The sequence below is a fragment of the Sinocyclocheilus grahami genome, unplaced genomic scaffold, assembly GCF_001515645.1.
Source record: "Sinocyclocheilus grahami isolate Dianchi unplaced genomic scaffold, SAMN03320097.WGS_v1.1 scaffold505.1, whole genome shotgun sequence".
Taxonomy (NCBI): Eukaryota; Metazoa; Chordata; class Actinopteri; order Cypriniformes; family Cyprinidae; genus Sinocyclocheilus; species Sinocyclocheilus grahami.
In genome coordinates, this window is record NW_015505684.1 from 277,089 (window position 1) to 298,766 (window position 21,678).

A 21,678-nucleotide genomic window follows, 5' to 3' on the forward strand; every position below is an offset into this window, starting at 1 on the left:
GTACCTTAAGGACTGCCGAAGACAGCTGACTCCTAAAGTTTTTTATATTCTTCATATTCTGTGTGGTGGTCAGTTCATACTGATAGAAATGAATCTTTTTCAATAGGTTTAAACTGATTTTTGCATTTTATGGGCATTTTTACCTTTATAAAGCCATTTTTTCTAAAAGTGTCCATTATCTTTTGAGTCAAATTCTTACATTTAATCAGGGAATTAGAATAATAAGACATTTGGGCTGTTACCAAACAAATTAAATCAACACAGAAGCTGCATCTGAAGTGGCATTTAGATGTATTTACACACATGTATTTTGTTTAATGCAAGACATGAATGCATTTAACCTGCAATTACAAATGCATAAATAATGTTTATATATATTAAAGATAAAACGTTGAATACTGATATTTGAAATGATTTAAAACATGAAAAAAAATTTAAAAAGAAAAAAAAAGCCGAAATTTGAAATTAAAACCGCCAGCGGGTGGCAGCAAATCACTGTTAATAAGTGAGTCATTGCGACTGAACCGAATCATTTAAACGCTTGATTCATTCAGGAATGAAACACCGTCATGTTGCTCAGAGACACAAAACAGCACTGTGGCTGTATTCGGAATGATTTTTGTTGGCGAAATAGAGCAAAAACAAGCAATATGGTGTCTAAAACGTACGTCTCTTAATTAACTGATTGTTTATTGAATTCAATGTCACATTTGTAATCATGGTAATTTTTGGAGAAAAACGTCACTCTTCGTGTGAAATTGAATAACTATATGAAGTGGTATAAATATATACATTTTCTGCCATAATTTCTTGAATTTGTGATCATTCTAAATGCATTTTAATAGACTGAATCATGCAGTGAAAGAAAACACACTATATGCGCACACGCACTAGTCTAGACTTCACGTAATGTATGCGTGCGCTCTGTAGGGATGTTTTGAATGGTTTTTGCAAAATACTCGATAATGTCAAAACGCACATCGTTAAAACAACAAATACGATATTATCGCAGACGATATATATAGCACACCCCTACATGGTAGTCATGCTAAAAACATGCTAACATATTAATCATGTTAAAACATGTTAACCATGCTAAAAACATGCTAGCGACATAAATCATGTTAACAATGTGCTAAATCATGTTAACAACATGCCATCAACATTTGTCTAATCTATCTAAACTTCAAACTTAAAGCTTTTACAACTGCTTCAAACTTTCAGGCTAGGCTTTCTCAAGCCAACTTTAAAGTTTGTTCTCAAATTTTACTCATCTAGTTTTTATTAAAGCTGCAGTCCGCAAGTTTTGCCTCTTTGTCGCCATCTCTGTTTGAAACCTGCAATTGCAGCTGTTTGCGGAATTATCTTCCTTGCGTGGGTTGTGCATCGTCACAGCTCCAGTGCGGATGAATCTAATGTTTTGAGGAGTATGTATGTGTGGCTGTCAGTCACCACACGGGTGTGGATATTTAGTGTACTTCGCAATCACAGATTCTAGCCTACGTCTTGGAATATATGACCGAAATAAGAATTTTCACCGGATATTGTCATCTGAACAAGTAAGCAACAAGTCTGCCACGTTTGTTCTGACCAACTGAGGAAAAAAGCATTACAATAAATCGCGCTACCAATGGTGATTTAATCTAAAGATCGGTTAGCTCACATCACATCAAACAGTGCAAATTATTATTATTGTTATACTTTATTCTCAAATTATTAATGTTAACAACATCAGCATTGCCTATAGTGTGTATTAGCGTGTAGATTTAAATTTCTGTACAGTCTAATCTCTAATTGTCATACCATTCGAATTTCATATTAAGAAATTCTTTTAACTCAAAAAGCAAATTATGCTCCCTTCGAACTGGTTGTCTTTAAAATACAAATCTTGTGTAATCCCAGGCTATCTGTAATCAGAAGCACATTTAAAACTGGAAAATAATTTAATTTAATTCACGTGTTTCATAAACACATAGTCCTTTCTGGATTACAATCCGCCATCAAAATTATACATTTAATGATTCTAGCTGCTGTGAGAAAAGGCTATAAACGATCGGCCACCTGCAGGATCCTCACATGCGATAGCCTTAGTAGCCGGGACAACTTCTTTATGTTTACAGACATGACGTAATGATGCAACGGCATGCTCAAATTTCCTGTGAAAACCTACCTGCACCACTCAAATTAGAAAACATTATTGTAAGATAACCGTTGTGAATCGGGCTAAAGGCGATAGTTTTGAACACTGGCTGGTTATGTACTTGCTCAAATAATGATTTCGGATCATTTTTAACCAAAAAAAAAGTTACGGACTGCAGCTTTAAAATTATGATTACAATTTTTAAAAAATCCAAGTTTGCTGTACTTGTTTGTAGGGCTGCACAATTTGGCCAGGATTTCATGATTATATAGCAATATAATAATAATAATAATTATTATTATTATTACAAAATAAAAATATAAAAACTACTAAATAAAAAAAGAAATATTACTACTGAAATTTTACTGTAAAATAAAAAACAAGTATTTAAGAAAAAATTATATAAAAGTACTTTTATTTTACATTTCAACTGTAAAATTACAAAATTACAATACTAATATTAAATCTGTCTTAAAGGGATAGTTCATCCAAAAATGAACCAAGAACCAACATTCTGAAAAATATATTGTATGCTCAACAGAAGAAAGAAACTCATATAGGTTTGGGATGACACGAGAGCAAGTAAATCATGACAATTTAAATTTTTGGGCGAACTGTCCCTTTAATTTCTTCATTACGCTAAACCACCAAATTTTTTATTGTAACAGAAAACTGCAGAGTCCCCTTAAAGCTTCTCTTTTGTTGAAAAGGGTTTATGAGAAGATGGTTGCCACATGTTGCACTTACAAATGCATGATAAAGTGACCCAAACCCAAAGCATATGCAGAGATGAGTTTGATAACTGAACTAAGCCATATTGTGATTTTGTTTCTCTTGATTAAGCGTGCAGCCTTATTTATTGTTATCGTGAACTGCTCAGGTTAAAAAAGCACAGTTGCATTTAGCATTGTTCTTTCCTCTAACCACAACCTTATCAGTACAGACCAGTGACCTGTTTCTGGGTCACAACTCACTAGCTGAAGAACCAGTCTTTCAGTGCAATGTTTTTAAATAAACATCACCTCAGATCTTCAGTCTATGAGATGCTGAACTCACAAAAGTAAAGAGAAATTATGATTTTGCTTGTACAATTCAATTTATATATTGTGATGCATGTATTCAATCATCATTTGAGGAATCGGTGATGTCTGTGCAGGATGAGTAACGCACCTAAATGTAAACTTGTATTATTGACTTAGTATTTGCATGTATTTTTAAGTGCAAGAAGACGCAAAAGATAACTTAATATCACGCTTAAACTAGGGGTGGGCGATATGGCAAAAATATCATATCACGATTTATATTTATATATATTTATTAGGGATGCACGATATATCGGCCACCATATCGGTATCGGCCCATATCGGCTCATTATTTCTGTTATCGGTATCGGCCTGATAAGAAAATTTGGCCGATATCTTAAAGCCGATAAATAATGCATTATTTCCTTCAGAGACACTTTAGATGCGCGCTGTTCGTTTGCAGCCTTTTGTGCAATTGTACATTGTAATATTGTGTTTATTTGATGTATATCTGATTTATCTCATATAGAATGCGTTTGGTTAAGTTAAAAGAGCGCTTCAGTTTACCAGTGATCATCTTTAGCTCAGCACACGCAGCTCAAACAGCAGTGCACAACATTAATAATATATATATAAATATAAATATAAATCGTGATATGATATTTTTGCGTCTTCTTGCACTTAAAAATACATGCAAATACTAAGTCAATAATACAAGTTTACATTTAGGTGCGTTACTCATCCTGCACAGACATCACCGATTCCTCAAATGATGATTGAATACATGCATCACAATATATATATATATATATATATATATATCACGATTTTATCAAGATTCTTTGTCATATTGGTTTTACTATTTTGCAAGTTGTCTGAGCAGTACAGCCAAAATAATTTTCCAATTGTAAAAAAAGCCTTTCAAGGTAACAAAATATAAAAAAGAATGGCGAATATTTAGGCCAAAATTAGGCGAAGATAATTTTATTATTATAAAAATCTTATTATTTAAAATGTTATTATCTTATTATTAAAATTGTATTATTTTATCTTTGTTATTAAAAAATTAGAACAAAGATACACATTACAAATACACAATAATATACAAATAAAACAAACAGTGCTTTATTTTCAGGCACAATAGGTGTATTTAGCATTCAAGAAATTGAATGAACAAATATAAAAATTAAAAAAACTATATAGATTAATTCCTATTAAAGCAACTGTATTAAAGTTTCTCAGTCAAAAGTATTGAGTGATTTTTTTCTCTTTGTGTTTTGTTGTCTTATTAACATTAAAGTAATAGTTCACCCAAAAATTTATAATTGTCATCTGTCTGTCAGTTCTGTCAGCGCGTTTTATTTTTATACCATCATTTACTCACTCTCAAGTTGTTTTAAACCATAATGAGTTTCTTTCTTCTGCTGAACATAAACGTTATGTTGAAGAATGTGGGTAACCAAGCAGTTGCTGGTCCCCAGTGACTTCCATAGTATTTTTTCCTACTATCAAATGTGGACCAGCAACTGTTTGGTTACCCACATTCTTCAAAATATCTTCTTTTGTGTTCAGCACAAGAAAGAAATTAATACAGGTTTGGGACAACATGTGAGTGAGTAAATAATGACAGAAATTAAATTTTTGGGTGAACTATCCCTTTAATGACAGTCGACAGCATATTTAGTACTGTCCCTTTAAGACCTTACACGCAGGCACGCATCCGTTTTTCTCTCAACTGTTTACTTTCATTTTAGAGATAACTAGCTGAGTCCCTACGTAAACCTTGTGTGTTTTGACAGTATTAGCGCAAAAGATAACTTGGTTCAGTAATCAGGCGCTGTTTGACAGGTTTTTTAGTTTGCGCGCTTCATACATGCTGAGAATATGTGCATATCAGAACAGCACGCAAATGAAATGTTTAACCAGCAAGGCTTTAAAACACATGCAAATAATGTACTTTTGTGATCGCGAATAAGTGCAGTGTCCTGTGAGAGTAACTCTACCGCTGAGTTAACACTGATGTGAATGTATGTCGCACTGTACAGTCAATTAAAGGAGACATATTATGCCCCTTTTTACAATATGTAAAATAAGTCTCTAGTGTCCCCAGAATGTGTCTGTGAAATTTCAGCTCAAAATACCCCACAGATCATTTATGATATAATTTTGAAAATGCCTATTTTGAGTGGAAGCAGAAACACTGTTTTTCGGGCCTGTCTCTTTAAATGCAAATGAGCTGCTGCTCCCCGCCCCCTTTTCCAGAATAGAGCTGCTAAAAACATCTGTTTTGGTTCTGATTATCATGTTTATCGCGCTGAAATCATGCGTTTTAAACCATATTAGTTTAAACTTCTGATATACGGTTTTCTGAGCGCACACATCCAAAGCACACGGACAGAAAGCGGCTGTCACAGCATGTGAGTACTAAACTAAGTTCTCATTCACACACAAGTTTACTTTAAAAAAAGTTGGTTATGTCTGTGAAGGTAAACAGCTGGGAAATAAATCACTTGTTTATTTTAGATCTGTGTGGCAGCAGCAATATACAGTAGCCTAAATAAATCAATAAATGCACTGCTCTCTTGTCTGCTCTGAGGCTGGGACTCTAAACAGTGTTAGGTGCTCGTCTGTGCAGCCAAACACAGAACAGTTAACATGCTTTGCTCAAACTTTCGCCATGGCATTAGAGCTGGTATAGCATTGTCGCTTGCGAAATCAAATGACGGTGCTGTGGGGGGAAACTTACAGATTAAGGGGCGGTAATATTATAATGAGATCCCTGCAACATCACTAGGGGAGCGAAATCAGATGCACTCGTTTTTTCAGACGCTTGCAGAAAAAGCTTACCAAAACGAAGTTACTGGGTTAATCTTTTTCACATTTCCTTGGTTGGTAGATGCACCGGGGACCTGATTATAGCACTTAAAACCTGGAAAAGTCAGATTTTCATGAAATGTCACCTTTAAGACGGAGGCAGCAGAACTGCAGCTGATAGAATGTGTGCTGTAGCACGATACTACGATATTTCTTCAAAAGCAGATCGTGGAGACATTTTTATCGTCCACGATCAAAAATCGTGATATCGCACACTCCTAGCTTAAACTGATAGATACACAAAAATATCAGAATCAGGGCTCTACGGTGCGACCATTTCAGTCGCATTTGCGAGTGACAGCTTTTAATGATTTTTAAGGGAGTTTGTAAATGTGATACTGATTTAATACAACAGTTAAATAGACAAGAAGTTAATATTAAATGACTTACATTGTCTGACTATAACACTATGGTCTGATTTTGCTCTATTTCGTCATCGAAAATAGTTTGAAACAAAGTCACAGCTCAGCCGAAACGCATCTCCAAACACAGCGGTGTTTCGTTTATGAATGAACTGCGTTTTTAAACGAATCTAGTGAGTCAGTGATTCATGATTACCCATTCATAAAGACAGTGGCTGCGTCCGAAATCGCATACTGCTTAGTAGATACTACATTTGAATTTGAACGTACTACTCGACCGTTAAAAAAGTACGTTCTATATAGTATGAATGCGAGTAGTATGAATGGAATTCGGACATACTACATCCGCCATGCTGACGTTGTCACGTGATATGCGTCTCCACAACAGCGCCTAAATTTAAAGAGCCCTCACTACTGCGAACATCAGCAATGTTTCACGATATTCTTACCACTTTCATCGGCGATTAAACATCTTTTTACAGCCAACTCACGAAATCATCTAATCGACTTACAATGTTTAAACTTTCAATAAGTCAGCCGTTCACTTAGATCATGTTAAACAAGTGCAATTTAACCACAGTGAACAACGTTTTTCTCTGAGGTACTTACACTTGAAAAGAGCCGCGTCGCCGCCTCCCGCAGTTCTCGAATATGGCGCCTCCTCTCGCGTGGCCTCATGGGATAGTAAAGTGTCCATCCTATGCATGCTACGGAATTCGGGCGGAAGTAGTAGGTCATCCGGGTACTTCTCGCCTACTGTTTTTTTGAATACTATGAATTCGGACGTACTACTCGCCTCGCATACTGTTTTTCGCCTACTATATAGTATGGAAGTATGCGATTTCGGACGCAGCTAGTCACTTGCTTCATTCCTGAATGATTCAGCTGTTCGAATGAATCAATTGAATAAATGATTCAGTGATCAAATCAGTGACTTGTCGCCACCTGCTGGCGGATTTAGTTTTATTTTTAAAGTATCTTTTCAGTTCTTTAAATCATTTAATATTTCTATATTAAAATTTTTTTAAAACATTAATCTTTTAATCATTAAATTCATTAATAAACATGAACTTATGGATTTAATTGCACTCATGCCACCTCTGATCCTCATTAAATGTCTGAAAATACACCTACAAGCCACTTTTGTGTTCTTCTGTGCTACCTCTGTACAAATTAATTTTAATACTGATTTCATTTGATTAGTAACTTATTCTTATTATATGGTTATCTAGAATTTTTTTTTTAACTTATAAAAAAAAATTTTTTTTAATTTGACAAAATTCTACTGTAAATCACTTTAAGGAGTCAAATATCACCTCGTAATGAGAAGGCTATTTTTTTTTTTATCAAATTTTGGTGCTCAAGTGCTCCTAAAAAGAAAAATAAGTGTAGAGCCCTGAGAATGCCCATCTGAATGTGAACAGCTGGGAGAAAACCAGATGTGTATTAGTATATTAGATCTGTGCATTAGGTCTTAAAAGTTACAGCAGCATAATAAAACGTCTGCTGTCGTTAAAGTAAAAAAAAAAGAAAAAAAGAAAATAAAAAGAGAAAACCATTCACCGCTCTTGACTAAATAACTTTTATAGCTTTAATAAAGGATTAATCTATATTTAATTTATATAACGAAGACTATGCCATTATTTGACTTCTGTGGTTTTCTCCAACACTACTCTTAGATCTTCCTGAAAAACTTAAATCACTGTTCATTTAATTTGTATTTTTATTCTTTTGCATTTATGTTGCTGTTGCTTGTACTGTGTTTATTTGTTCTAATTTTATAACTGACAGTTTACTAGTCTTTAATAACTTTTTTATATTAGTTACACTAGTAGTTTTTGCTGTGGTATCGAGATTGGAATCAAGAATTGTGAAATTTCACAGCATCTAATTTTTTTGTCAAAACAACCCTATTTATTAAAATACAAGGTAACATGGGTCAAACTGGGTCAAATAACCAAAACAAATGTTTAAATTTTTTTTTTATTATTTTATCATTTTGGCAAGGCAAGTAAAAATCCTTAGTGCCTAGCTCCAACTGACTTTCAAATATATTCATATTTGCTTTAAATAAGAAAAGAAAAAAAAGACTTGATTGAGTCAACTCTGGATGAACTACAATTCTGAACACAATCAATCACTTGAGGATAGAAACTCTAATGATCACTTTTAAAGACCCAGTTTGATAGAATTGTAATAATTATAGTAATAATAATAAAATAATAGTTATAATTTAGTTGGGATTCATTTCTTTTATGAAAGTAGTGCTGATGGTACAAAGGTATGCTGTGCTGAGAAATCACTTTTCTCAGCGTTTATGACAAAATTGAAATATATTTAAAAGGCCAATAACTGCTGAGAGGACACAACGAAGACAGGAAAAATGCACAGTTGGCATCGAGTGCCTCGTTGTGACTACTGTAAGTGATGGAAAGCAGAAAACTGGAGCTAAGTTTTGCCTGGCAGGATTCCTGTGTACTCTAGCTAATTACATATTTCACATGGATGACTTTAAATCAAATGAAAAATGACTAGACCCTACAAGGAGCGTCCACTGAGATTTGCTGCTCTCCAGTTGATTTCTGCTACCTGGGATTTGCCCTCAAAATATTCGCCAGTATCGCTGAAGCCATGCCGGGCTCTACTCTTAATTTAGTATCTCTGTGGATGGACGGAAAGCAAATGCTGCCCTATATGGACACAGACGGCCAAGATCATGTGAGAGGTTTAACCTCGGCGCGATGCACCTCCGCTGCCCATCTGCGGACAGCAGAAATCAGGGGAGTGAAGTTGCCCTGGCAACAGGCCTGCATCATCGTGACCTCTCCCTCCGTCTTCTGCTCTCGCGCTGCAAACAAATGACTGCAGCGAGCGCCACGCTCCAGCTGATGTCACAGGTATCCATAGCAACCGGAGCTCAGCTGTGACGCTGCAGAGGAGGGGGTCTGACCGGAGGGGAGAGAAACAGGAGCACCAGAGATGCCACGGGAAACATGATGCTGCTGTGACGGAAGCTTCAGAAAGCCAAATTCCTGCCGTTTGCTGGTGTGCGGAACAAAAATGACCATATTCAATACATACCTCAATATAATTATTTGCTCGCATTGAAATGGCTTAAAAGGACCATTTTTTTAATATATTTTGACCGAAAAGTCATTGTTGCCAAATAGATTCGAAAGGTTTCATATTCTTAAAATCTAGGTAAAACTGAATATAAAGTCAAATAAAAAATACATTTAAAAATTAAGTTAAAAAAGGGGTTTCACTAAAGAAAAACAAGGAATACTTTTTAATTCTTTTCATTTATATGCACAAATACACTAATATATACAGTAGTGATATACAAACATATAATAAATAAATAAATACATAAATATAACAGCAGTATTAATCTACAGGCATATTTAACTAAAACATCTTGTATAAATGTATAAATAGAGACATTAACCTACAAGCATATTTTTAAAAAAAATTAAATTTTTAAAATAAAAATATAAACAGCAAAAGTAATCTACATATATTTTAAACTAAAACATTAGTATATAAATGCATAAACAGCAAAATACATATACTTTAACTAAAACAATTTAATATAATATACATATACAAACAGTAATATTAACCTACATATAATAACTGAAACATTTTAATATAATATATAAAACATTTTAAAAAGCTTATACTTTTAATGAATACAATATTTTAATATTTTTTATTATTATAAAATTTAATTATGTAAATAGCAACATTAATCTACATTTTAACTATAAAATTGTAAGATAATAAAAATTATTAAACAGCAACAATAAGCTACATATATTTTAACTAAAAGTGAATGTATTATAATAATTTAATATTAAACAAATTATATATATTTACGTAACAGCAAAATTTTATCTGAAACATTTTGCTATAATATATTAACAGCAACTGGTTTCTGATTTACATCATTTACACTATTAAAATATTAAGAAATCATCTTAAATTACATGCGGGTTTAGGAAACTTAATGACTAGAAACAAAGTGCACTTAAAATCGCTGCAATATCCATGATGTGGCTTAATTCGATCGCCCCACCCTAGCCTGAACTAATCAATCTAAATCTATAATGCACTGTAGCGCAAACGGATGGCACAGTAGCTTATGACATGAAAACTCTTCTTTGGTGCATCACACACAGCAAAAAGCACCTCACGCCAACCACAGCGGAACTAGTTTTGTTTATATTTCCACCAGCATTAAACATCTGTTCACGGTTCCGGACCAGAGTTCTGCTATGTAACATGAGGCTAATAGAACAGCACTCACACAAACACACACACACACACACACCGGTTTAATACTACACCAGCGGGGTCACACTGACGGTGTACAAGCATGCCAAACCGTGTGCCTGCCCTCCGCACACTCATTAGGCCAGCTCTGCGATGCCATGTCAACAGATGGTGCTTATAAACAGCAGAGCTCAGAAAGAACGTAAAAAACCCAAATAAACAAGTGAAAATAACTTTAACAAGGACACAAATGCTCTCTTTATATGCAGATTCAACGTGTTAATTGGCTTTGAAGTTCGATTCTCTGCGCCAAACGAAACGATTCGACCATCAGTCATATGGACGCTACTTCACACTTTCGATGACTCACGCTTTCAGAAATCTGCTAATTAGACAACGTTCCCGCAGGACTTGAAGTCTTATGCAAGTCAACATCGCTTAGGCTCGATTCTGATGTCCACTGAATTTGCACAAGTGCTTAAATTTAGCACGCCTGTTGCAATTGGACAGTAGCATACTGGTTGTCTATAGGACCGCTCGCTTAATACCCCACTGACAACAGCAGTGAGAGACAGCGGCGTTGACAGAGTGCTAATTAACCTTATAAGACCATTCAGAGAAAGCAGAGCATGTGGGAGGAAGCTCAGTCAGATCTGTGGCCGTAACCTCGCTGTGAGCTCCAACAACGATCTGAGCACTCATTAAATTTTATACAAACCTCCACAGACAGACATTCACTAGATACTAGGGCTGTCAAAAAATAAATCCACATTCGAATGCAAAAACCTTGAATTTTAGTAGGGGTGCTCCGATTGATTGGCTACCGATCACTATCGGCCAATAATTACGTTGGGATGTTTGATCGGCGGTCTCTAAAAAGGCAGATCTCAAAAAAACGATCTCAAGCTGATGACGAGCCTGCCAGGAGAGGTTTGGCACGACATGCAGCGGCACCGTCTCAGTCCGCCGCGGGTGAAATAATTATAATGCTGAAGGTAGGCCTGGGCGATAAAACGGTATCGATATTTATCTACGGTACACCTTCATCTATAACGATATAAAAAATGTTCGATATAGCGCACGATATAGGCACGTACTATGAGTGATGCAGACAGCACACACAAACACGAACACATGCTGAATTGAGCGCTGTGCCTGCCTGTGATGAGGAGATTGTGAATAAAAACATTAATATTAGTCAAATTTAAAAAACATTTGCATTTGAACGCAAAAATGGTACAATCGAATCTTAGGAGTGCGTCAGGGAGCGTCATCAGTGGTGCGCGAGATGCGGTGATAATGATGTAAGTGACGTTGTTGCATTTTAATGTTTTGTTAATCTAGCCCACGAGACGCGCCGCTGCTGTGTTATTCGTTCAAAATATTAGAGAAATATAGAAGCTCAATGCGTAGAAGATCTTGATTAGGATAAAACCGAAACCAAGCCATTCACACAGAAAGCATATTCAGCTAATTTTTAGATGGACAAATATGACTACTGCACTCGCGTCTCATGCAAGAGATGCAAAGAAAGTCATGCAAAGTTAAAACAGTTTTAACGTTTAGAAAACGCGACGCGAATTTGTGAAGCTTTCACACATGAGTCCACTACTGATCCGTGGTTGTTTACCACAAACTCAACTTTTATCCATTATTTTGATTTCAAATCCAAACATCGTCACTGAAAATGCTTTTTCAGCATTGCAATTTTTTTTTTTTTACACAGTACAGTAATACAATCTTTCAAAGACACGTTTAAACACAATAAATATAAGCAACACATTATTCAATGGTTTTTACTTTTGCATTTACTTCTAGATTTATATATTAAGTTGCTCAAACATTTAAACTACTTTTCTTACGTTATCACAAACTTACCATTGACAGAAATAGTCAGCTCTACTGCCTTTCCTTTTGCATTGAAATCTTTATTACAAGCAATCCTGTGGTTCATGTGTGAACGGCTTACGTCACTTCCTAGTACACACTGTCGGTGCGAATGAAACCCTTTAAATGGTACTGGGTAATAGTTCGCGCAAAATCGGCCCAGTACTTTAGTACTGTACATTTAGTTCTGGAACTAAAGCGGTGCGAAAGGCCCTATTATTTGCTATCTTTGTTTTGTTTTTTGAGCTCGACCCAGTGCATTGTGGGATTGACTTCTTTAAGAAGGATCCCTGTTGCGCTGCCTTATAACTTGGCCAAAGCAAAATTTTTAAAAGATGCTGCTTATCCTCTGGAACAGCTTTTGTGACTATGATGTTTTACAATGCTGTCTATCTAGGGAGCTTACTAGGTTTCAGAACACAGCTATTAACTTGTCAACCAATAACAGCGTAAACCAACAACATTAGCCCTTCTAGACACACTCACAACATCTACATTAGCACATCACGGTGGTCCGTATTGATTCCTGGCTGCCGATGAGCATCAGCGTTTCTCCATCAGCTCGCTGGGTGTTTTCGGCATCAGCACAATGCGTAAGGTGCTTCCTGCCTCGCCAGCACCCACAACCTCTCTCAAGGGATCGCGGGCCAAATTCAGTGAAATATTTAGAGCGTGCCGTGTGCCCTACCCAAAATAGACATGAAACACTGTCTTTGTTCAGTAAAACTGCACATGTGCATCATATTTGAATGAAGTAACATGCATGTTAGTACACATGTCACTGCATCTGACCCAGAGAGTACAGCATGTTTCAAAGAGGAAACACCAAGCAAGCCAGCTGTGAGTCACAGCTTTTTGTATGCGATGCGCTTCACTTTGCACTGAAACAACAGAAGAAGTGCATAAAAGGAACACCCAAATATGAAGAATCTGCCATTATTATTTCATACTCGTGTTGTTCCACACCCACAGGCTGTTATTTTTTCTGTGGAACACAAAAGGAGATTCACACAGCTCTTTTCCACATGGTTCACAGTGACCATATAAACCAAACAGGCTTAAAAAAGCACCATAAAAATAACCCAAATGACTCAACTTAAGTCCTCTGAAGTTACATGTTGGTTTTCAGTGAGGAACAGACCACTATTTAAAGGGATAGTTCACCCAAAAATGAAAATTCTATAATTAATTACTCACCCTCATGTTGATCCAAAACCGCAAGACCTTCGTTCATCTTCGGAAAACACAAATTAAGATATTGTTGATGGAATCTGAGAGCTCTCTGACCCTCCCATAGACAGCAAGGGTCCTTACACGATCAAGGTCCAGAAATGTAGCAAGGAGACCGGTAAAATAATCCATGTGACGTCAGGGGTTCAACCATAATTTTACAAAGCTACGAGAATACTTTTTGTGCGCAAAAGAAAGAAAAAAACCCACTTTATTCAACAATTTGTCTCCTTAGTATCACCCTAGCCCCATTTTGGACAGTATCCACTGAACGTAAATTGCGTATGCTGTTTTGTGTCAGCTGTGCCACGCGTATAAAAATAAAGTATTTTTTTTCTTTCTTTTGCGCACAAAAAGTATTCTCGTAGCTTTGTAAAATGACGGTTGAACCCCTGATGTCACATGGATTATTTTACCGATCTTCTTGTCACGTTACTGGACCTTGACCGTGTAAGGACCCTTGCTGTCTGTGGGAAGGTCAGAGAGCTCTTGGATTTCATCAAAAATATCTTAATTTGTGTTCTGAAGATGAACGAAGGTCTTACGGGTTTGGACCAACACGAGGGTGAGTAAATAATGACAGAATTTTTTTTTTTGGGTGAACTATCCCTTTAAGTCACAGATGGCAAATAAAATATGAAGCAGATTAGCCACCATTTGTTTTTGTGTCATGGTCAAACATTATTGACATCAAACCATAGGTTTTATTTTTTCCAAATTCCATTTTTTTTTTTCCTGATTTTTTTTGGGGGGCTCCATTTTTAAAGGGACAGTTCACCAAAAAATGAAAATTCTGTCATCATTTACTCACCCTTCGCTTGTTTCAAAACTTAATGATTTTTTTTCTTCTGTTAAGCACAAAAGAAGATATTTTGAAGAATGTTGGTCTCCAAACAGTTGAAGGTTGCCATTGACTTCCATAGTATCTAAAAAATACTATGGAAGTCAATGACCACTAATCTACCATCAACTGTTTAATGACAATGTTTATTTTGGGTGAACTATCACTTTAATGGTTAAATTAAACTTTAGTAATCTGAAACCATCTCTAATTAATTGAAATCATGAAACTTACACAATTTAACAAAAATATTTCAAAAGTTTAACCATTTTCATTTTTAGGACACTATGAATTTTTTTCTCAAATTCTGTGTTTCCAATTAACATTGGAAACACAGAATGTTTAAAACATTGGTAAGTAACATTGGAAACACAGAATGTTTTCTGACATTTTTAAATATATGTTAGTAATCAAAATTATTATTCATTTTTATAATAATAGAGCTCTATGAAATTTTCTGTTTTTCAGAAATTCTGTGTTGTGTATTTTAATTTTTATGGTAGTTCCGGAAATCATAGGGTCCTACCATATATCACTCATTTAAAGTCGCAATTTTTGATTTGAGATCTGTGATATTTTTTTATATTACTTGTTTTAAATTTAAAATATACAGTCTGCTTGCCGTACAAACACATTGCATGATTTCGAAAGACGTAGCACATAGTACAAACTACTTTTATGGAAATTTCTCATCCCATCTGGAACTTGACAGATGTGGTCATTACGAACATCACTTTTTGACAAAGAACTGTGTGACAGAGTAAATGACGACAGTTTTCGACTGCTTTAACACAAGATAAAACCATGAGCAAACCTGAATCATGTAGAGTTGAGCGATGCGGTACTCCTCCACACTCATGGGCATGGGGATGCGGTACTCTTTGATTAGCATGTTGGCCGTGGAGCGGGGCTGGGGCTGGAAACGCTCCGCTGGGTCAGGGGCAAATCCACCAGTGTGGCCCTTAGCTCGAATGCATCAGAGAGAAGGAGCCAAGCTCATTTCTCAGACCTGGGCAGAAAACAGAGACAAATCAGACCTGAAAAATCATCTACAGACGTCCAGAGGAAAGCTCAAGAGATCAAGCATCCCAGAGACGCCCATCTGAGGGAAGTATACAGAGACTCCAAAAAAATAAAAACAATCAATTTTGTGTTTCTAAAATGAAAAGATCTAAACAATCATAAACCGCATACATTCAGCAAGAAAAAAAGAAGAAACCTAATTCGAGATATTTGCTCTAAAAACAAGTCTTGTTGAGTAAATGTATCTTGCTTCGAGGATGATGGGTATTTTTACAGTAACACTGATAGAAAAATACTGATTAATAAAATTACACAAGAAAAACACCAAAACAGCAGATCCAAGATCGGTTGCATAATGCAGGGCTCTAGTAAAAACATCTAAACATAAACAGTCTTTATCATAAACTGCACAAATTTAGCAAGATTTGCCTAAATGCAACAACAACAAAAAAAAACTTACTTGGGCTACGTCCACACAAAGCCAGAGCTCTCCCTATCCGATCTTTTTTTCCCCCTCGTCTTAAAGGCAGAGTAAGTGATTTTTCAAAAACACTTTAGAAAACTGATTCGGGCCAAATCGCACAACAAACTTGTAGCCAATCAGCAATAAGGGGCGTGTCTATTTGTGATGTGGAGGAGAGCGCATTCAGTGCATGGGACGGACATTAGCCGAGCCGAGCGACAGAAAGATAGAGATGGCGGATAAAAAACAAAAGAGGAAAACGTCTGCGGAACGATAAGGCATCCACAGACAACTTACCCAACTCTTCCCTGAGAGGTAAAGCTGAGCGCGTGTGTGCAGAAAGGTGAGCTGGTGTAAACACAGACACCACAGGACTCATAAACATCACCGAACATCAACCAAGCGACCATCTCAAAGTTTCCAAGACGGGCCATGTTAGGTGCAACAGCTGTCGGCGCTAAAAACAGCATCTGTGACGAAAACATATCTAGCTATTTGATCTATAAATAGCTGGAATGGCTCGGTTACGTCATGCACACTCGCAGTAAAAAGCTTTGCGCTGCGATTGTGCTGTCTTGCCCCTGGTGAAAAGGAAGCATTCAACACAATTACAATAGATTGGCTGGACCCTCGACGAGTCTCTAAAAATAGTAATAATAATCAAAGGGTCACAAAAGGAAAGGTTAGAAACCAAATGACTGTTTATCACCACTGCTTCTTTCCAAGATGCTCCAAAGCTTAGGTATTAATATAGGAATTATATAATGTTGCAAAATATTTCTATTTCAAATATGTTTTCTATTTCTGATTCAAACATGCGGTGCTTTTGAACTTTCTATTAAAATAATCCTGAAGAAAAAAAACACATATCACGGTTTCCACAAAAATATGAGGCAGCACAGCTGTTTTCAACATTGATATTAATAATAAAAATGTTTCTTGAGCAGCAAATCAACATATTAGAATGATTTCTGAAGGATCATGTGACACTGAAGACTGGAGCAATGATGCTGAAAAATTAGCTTTGCATCACAAGAATAAATTTAAAAAATTATTATTTTACATTGCAATAATATTTCAGAATATTTCTGTTCTTACTGTATTTTTGATCAAATAAATGAAGCCTTGGTGAGACTTAACCCGTGTAAATATCGGATCAGCTTTCCAGCGCTCGAGAGAACTCAGGTTGGCTTGGTTTCTTCTCGATAGGCAAGTAACACCGTGTCTACAACAGCTAAAGTCTGCCTACACTGGACGCGATCAAACGACCGTTGAAAACCATTTGAAATGTGTGTCAGCATGTCATAAATAGAACCCGGCAGCAGTTTTCGCTCACGTCCGTAGACACGGTGTAACATTGTCTTTGCTTTGTTTCACAGAACTAATCGTTGCCTGCGTTGCGTTCAAATAAATGAAGCCTTGGTGAGACTTAAAAAAAAAAAAAAACATACTTTTGAATGTTAGTGTACAGTTTCAATAAATTATTAGTCTGATGAAAGATTAACTTGTGAGCATAGATGCAGAAGATCTAAATGTATATAAAAAATTTTTTAAAAAGTCACGCCGGTTTGAAATGAAACCATCTAATAAATTAAGCAAATTAAATACAATAGTTAGCCTAAGTGCTTCAGAGAGGATTTTCAACGTTAAAACGAAAGGCTAAAATTCCTGCATTTATTCTCGGTTCACTTATAAATATCAGAATAGGGTTTCGACATTCTTCCACAGGAAAAACGATAAAAGATCACAACTGGACAGGATTATTGAGAGCAGTAATGGTCAGCGCTGGTGCATTTTGGTCTTGAACTAGGTCAGGGACCTGGAGCATCGCAGCTACTCTGGGCTTGTGGAAATATCAGACATAATATAAATGAAATATTTCATTGTCTGAAATATCAGACAAATGCATTGAGACACCATCGTGAAAGCCTGAGACGTTCTGCTGCATGCCAGACACTATAATACCGACAAAGCTGCTCCTTGAACAGACATCTACCTATTCTTCAAAGGACATTAGTGTACAGTTTCAATAAATTATTAGTCTGATGAAAGATTAACTTGTGAGCATAGATGCAGAAGATCTAAATGTATATAAAATTTTTTTTAAAAAGTCACGCCGGTTTGAAATGAAACCATCTAATAAATTAAGCAAATTAAATACAATAGTTAGCCTAAGTGCTTCAGAGAGGATTTTCAACGTTAAAACGAAAGGCTAAAATTCCTGCATTTATTCTCGGTTCACGCTCACGTCCGTAGACACGGTGTAACATTGTCTTTGCTTTGTTTCACAGAACTAATCGTTGCCTGCGTTGCGTACGTATATGTGGGGCGGAGCTATCAAAATAGGGGCAAGACCCTTTTGGGGTAGGGGCTTGTTTGTTTTGGTGATTTCAAATATCAACATTGGCTACCAGAAATCACTTACTCTGCCTTTAAGAAATATCTGCGTCCACATGAAACCACGAAACCCACACAAAACAATGTACTATACATGCCAGACCAGCATGTGTCGCTGTAATTCTGCCACAGAGATACACTAAAAACAGAGAAGAAGACTTGGACTATGCGCATAAACCTTGCGTGCGGTCTACAAACGAACATGGAACAATAAATGTATTAATCTGTGTTAATGTTAGTTAATAAAAAGACAATTGTTCAGTGTTTGTTCATGTTTTTGTTGCGGTCACGTGACGTAGTGGTGTCTGACCAGGGGCGAGACGTGGGCTGATGACGTCATTGTTTCAGAAAATATACGGATTTGCTGTCCACTCGAAAACGCAAGGGCGGTGTTTTCAGATTTATCCACTCTGGGACCCGGTTTCAAAAAATATTGGTTTCACTCTCCCAAGACGTCGGATCCATGTGGACGAAATGCCTATACGTTACAAAATGTATGCATATACAGCTAAACGCGTCTCCGTGTGGACGGGGCCTTAAAGATATTTTGTCTGAAAACAACTCCTAATGTCATGTGCAAAATTGCTTCTTGATTAAATGTATGTTGTTGTGAAGGATGTTGAGATATTTTTACAGGAAAAAAGACAAAAATAATTTTGATTAAGAAACTGAACAAAGATGCGTTTTTAAAAGGTGAACCACTTTGATCAGTTCAAGTTAAAGTCTTGAAAAAGCTGGGAAAAAAAACTGCAAAATATGTTGCAATGGCATCGCTCTTGCACAAATTAATCCATACACAGAAAAAAAATACAATAGATCTAAAAATGTCCCAGAGATGCATATGGAGAACCAATAAATAAAAACAATAATTTAGAGATTTTGTTTTTAACTCAAGTGTTCTCTGAAAACAAGTCTTAACATCTTATGCAAGCTTGCTTCTTGAGTAAATGGATCTTGTTTGAAAGAAGTCATGCTGAAAAACAAATAGCTTGAGAAGCTGAAAGACCACACTTAAACAGGGATACAACAGATTTTTTGTACAAACAGATATTTTGAAATATATAGAAAAACACTGGTAAATCATCTTAAACAAAACTGCTCATAAATAAACTGTATTTCTGCATTTACAAACTGGCATATTCTATATTACTTATTAGAAATAATTACTTCCAATTACTTATTTAAAGAACACTGGAAAAGCATTATTAAACTGAAGCGCATACAGTATTTAAAACCTGTGTATTTCTCTGTTTACAAAAGTAGCATATTCTGTATTGCTTCATAATCACTCACAAAACCCCAAACCAACAGCTGTTCTGTATAATCACACAGGCATTATGTATTCAGACATAGTAGTCTCAAACACATGCAGCACAACCAACTTGCAATTAATAAATACAGTGTTACTGTACGCCAGCAGTGCTGTAATGGAATCCAACGGTCCAGGAATGACATCTATGCAAACGACTTCCAGAAGAAAAAAAAACTAAACAAAACACGAGGGGCCTCGATTTGACCTTCGGCTGCCGTAAGAAATGTAAATCCACCTGCTGATGACACAAAGGTCCGGCAGACACCGTAACTCTCCTGTTAAGCAAATTAAATACAATAGTTAGCCTAAGTGCTTCAGAGAGGATTTTCAACGTTAAAACGAAAGGCTAAAATTCCTGCATTTATTCTCGGTTCACTTATAAATATCAGAATAGGGTTTCGACATTCTTCCACAGGAAAAACGATAAAAGATCACAACTGGACAGGATTATTGAGAGCAGTAATGGTCAGCGCTGGTGCATTTTGGTCTTGAACTAGGTCAGGGACCTGGAGCATCGCAGCTACTCTGGGCTTGTGGAAATATCAGACATAATATAAATGAAATATTTCATTGTCTGAAATATCAGACAAATGCATTGAGACACCATCGTGAAAGCCTGAGACGTTCTGCTGCATGCCAGACACTATAATACCGACAAAGCTGCTCCTTGAACAGACATCTACCTATTCTTCAAAGGACATTACGGATGACATCTTCATTCCCACTGAAACCAGTCTGTCCTGATGCCACACCGCTGCCGTCACCTGTCGTGCTGTTTCACAACAAAACACAAGCGCTACGGGACTCGTTTGTGTCCGACATGTCGCGAAACACTGACATATGTACCTACTGAGAGGGATTTCAGCGCATTATCTTTCTGTTTCTCACCAGCTGGTTATGCTGTACTACAATGGAGCATGTGTGGACCATCGTTCTGTAACGACAAAGTAAACACAATTCTCTATAAACGCATCAGATACAATTTTCCATATTTATGTTGGGAAGGTTTCTAAAAATTCCTCTCGTTGGCAAGTGTCTACAGTGCCTATGAGAGGACAGTTCCCTACTGAGACTGCTTTCCCAGGACCCGTGTGTCCAAACAATCGGACACCACAATCCAAAGTCTTTTTTAAGCACATCTCGGAAGCAGAATGCAAAATACAGTGACTTAAAAGAGTGCAATAACATGTAATGGCGTATTAATTAGCATATTGCATTAGAGAGAAATGGAAACGGTAATTGCTTGTTTGTGTCAAGTGTCCACATGGTAATATGGCATATCATCATTTCCGTGTGTTCAACAGGCATTTGACACCTAGAGAACCTGTTTTGTATGTAAATACAAAAATACGAGGAAATGCTGGCTGAGCTGACAGTATCTGTAATGTACAGCCCTACAAAACATCACATTGACACCATCGTTAATCATTTCCTTTAAGATTAACCATTGAGATTTTTCCCCACCTCAACCTCCATCTTAATACGTCAAGGCGTGTATCGGTTAAATTGCGAGGTGAGGTGAGGCAATTTGGGTTTTGAAACGCCCAAATCACAGCCGAGACTTGCACAGATGGATTTGCATGTGAAAATACTGTGGGATTGATGAGCATTCCATTAGACTCGAATCAAAACCAGGAGAGCACAGCATGCAGCCCTCCGTCCCCTCAAAAAACACCTGTTTACCAGTTGCGTCAAGAAGCAGGCGCTGAGATTCCAGACGTTTGTTCGAGCGTAGACGTTTTACTTGTTAGATGGCGCTTATCATGCTGTCTATCCAACTGATCCGATCAATGGACAGAAAGCAGCCGTCCACGACTCATTCCCAAACACAAGCATTCTAGCATCCTGCCAC

The 21,678-nt window shown here is 36.5% G+C and overlaps 1 protein-coding gene across 9 annotated transcripts in view; it reads right to left on the minus strand.

Moving 5' to 3' along the window:
- Window positions 1-21,678, minus strand: part of LOC107554528 (membrane-associated phosphatidylinositol transfer protein 2-like) — an 87,179-nt gene that overhangs the window by 49,172 nt on the left and 16,329 nt on the right. For 7 of the 9 annotated variants that reach the window (XM_016237056.1, XM_016237055.1, XM_016237059.1 and 4 more), the window contains exon 2: window positions 15,446-15,640. In XM_016237056.1, the coding sequence (XP_016092542.1) occupies window positions 15,446-15,523 (78 nt within the window). In that variant the 5' untranslated portion in view covers window positions 15,524-15,640. Of the gene's footprint in view, window positions 1-15,445; window positions 15,641-19,913; window positions 20,072-21,678 lie in introns of those variants that run through there. The other 2 variants (XM_016237053.1, XM_016237052.1) reach the window with 2 other exon arrangements.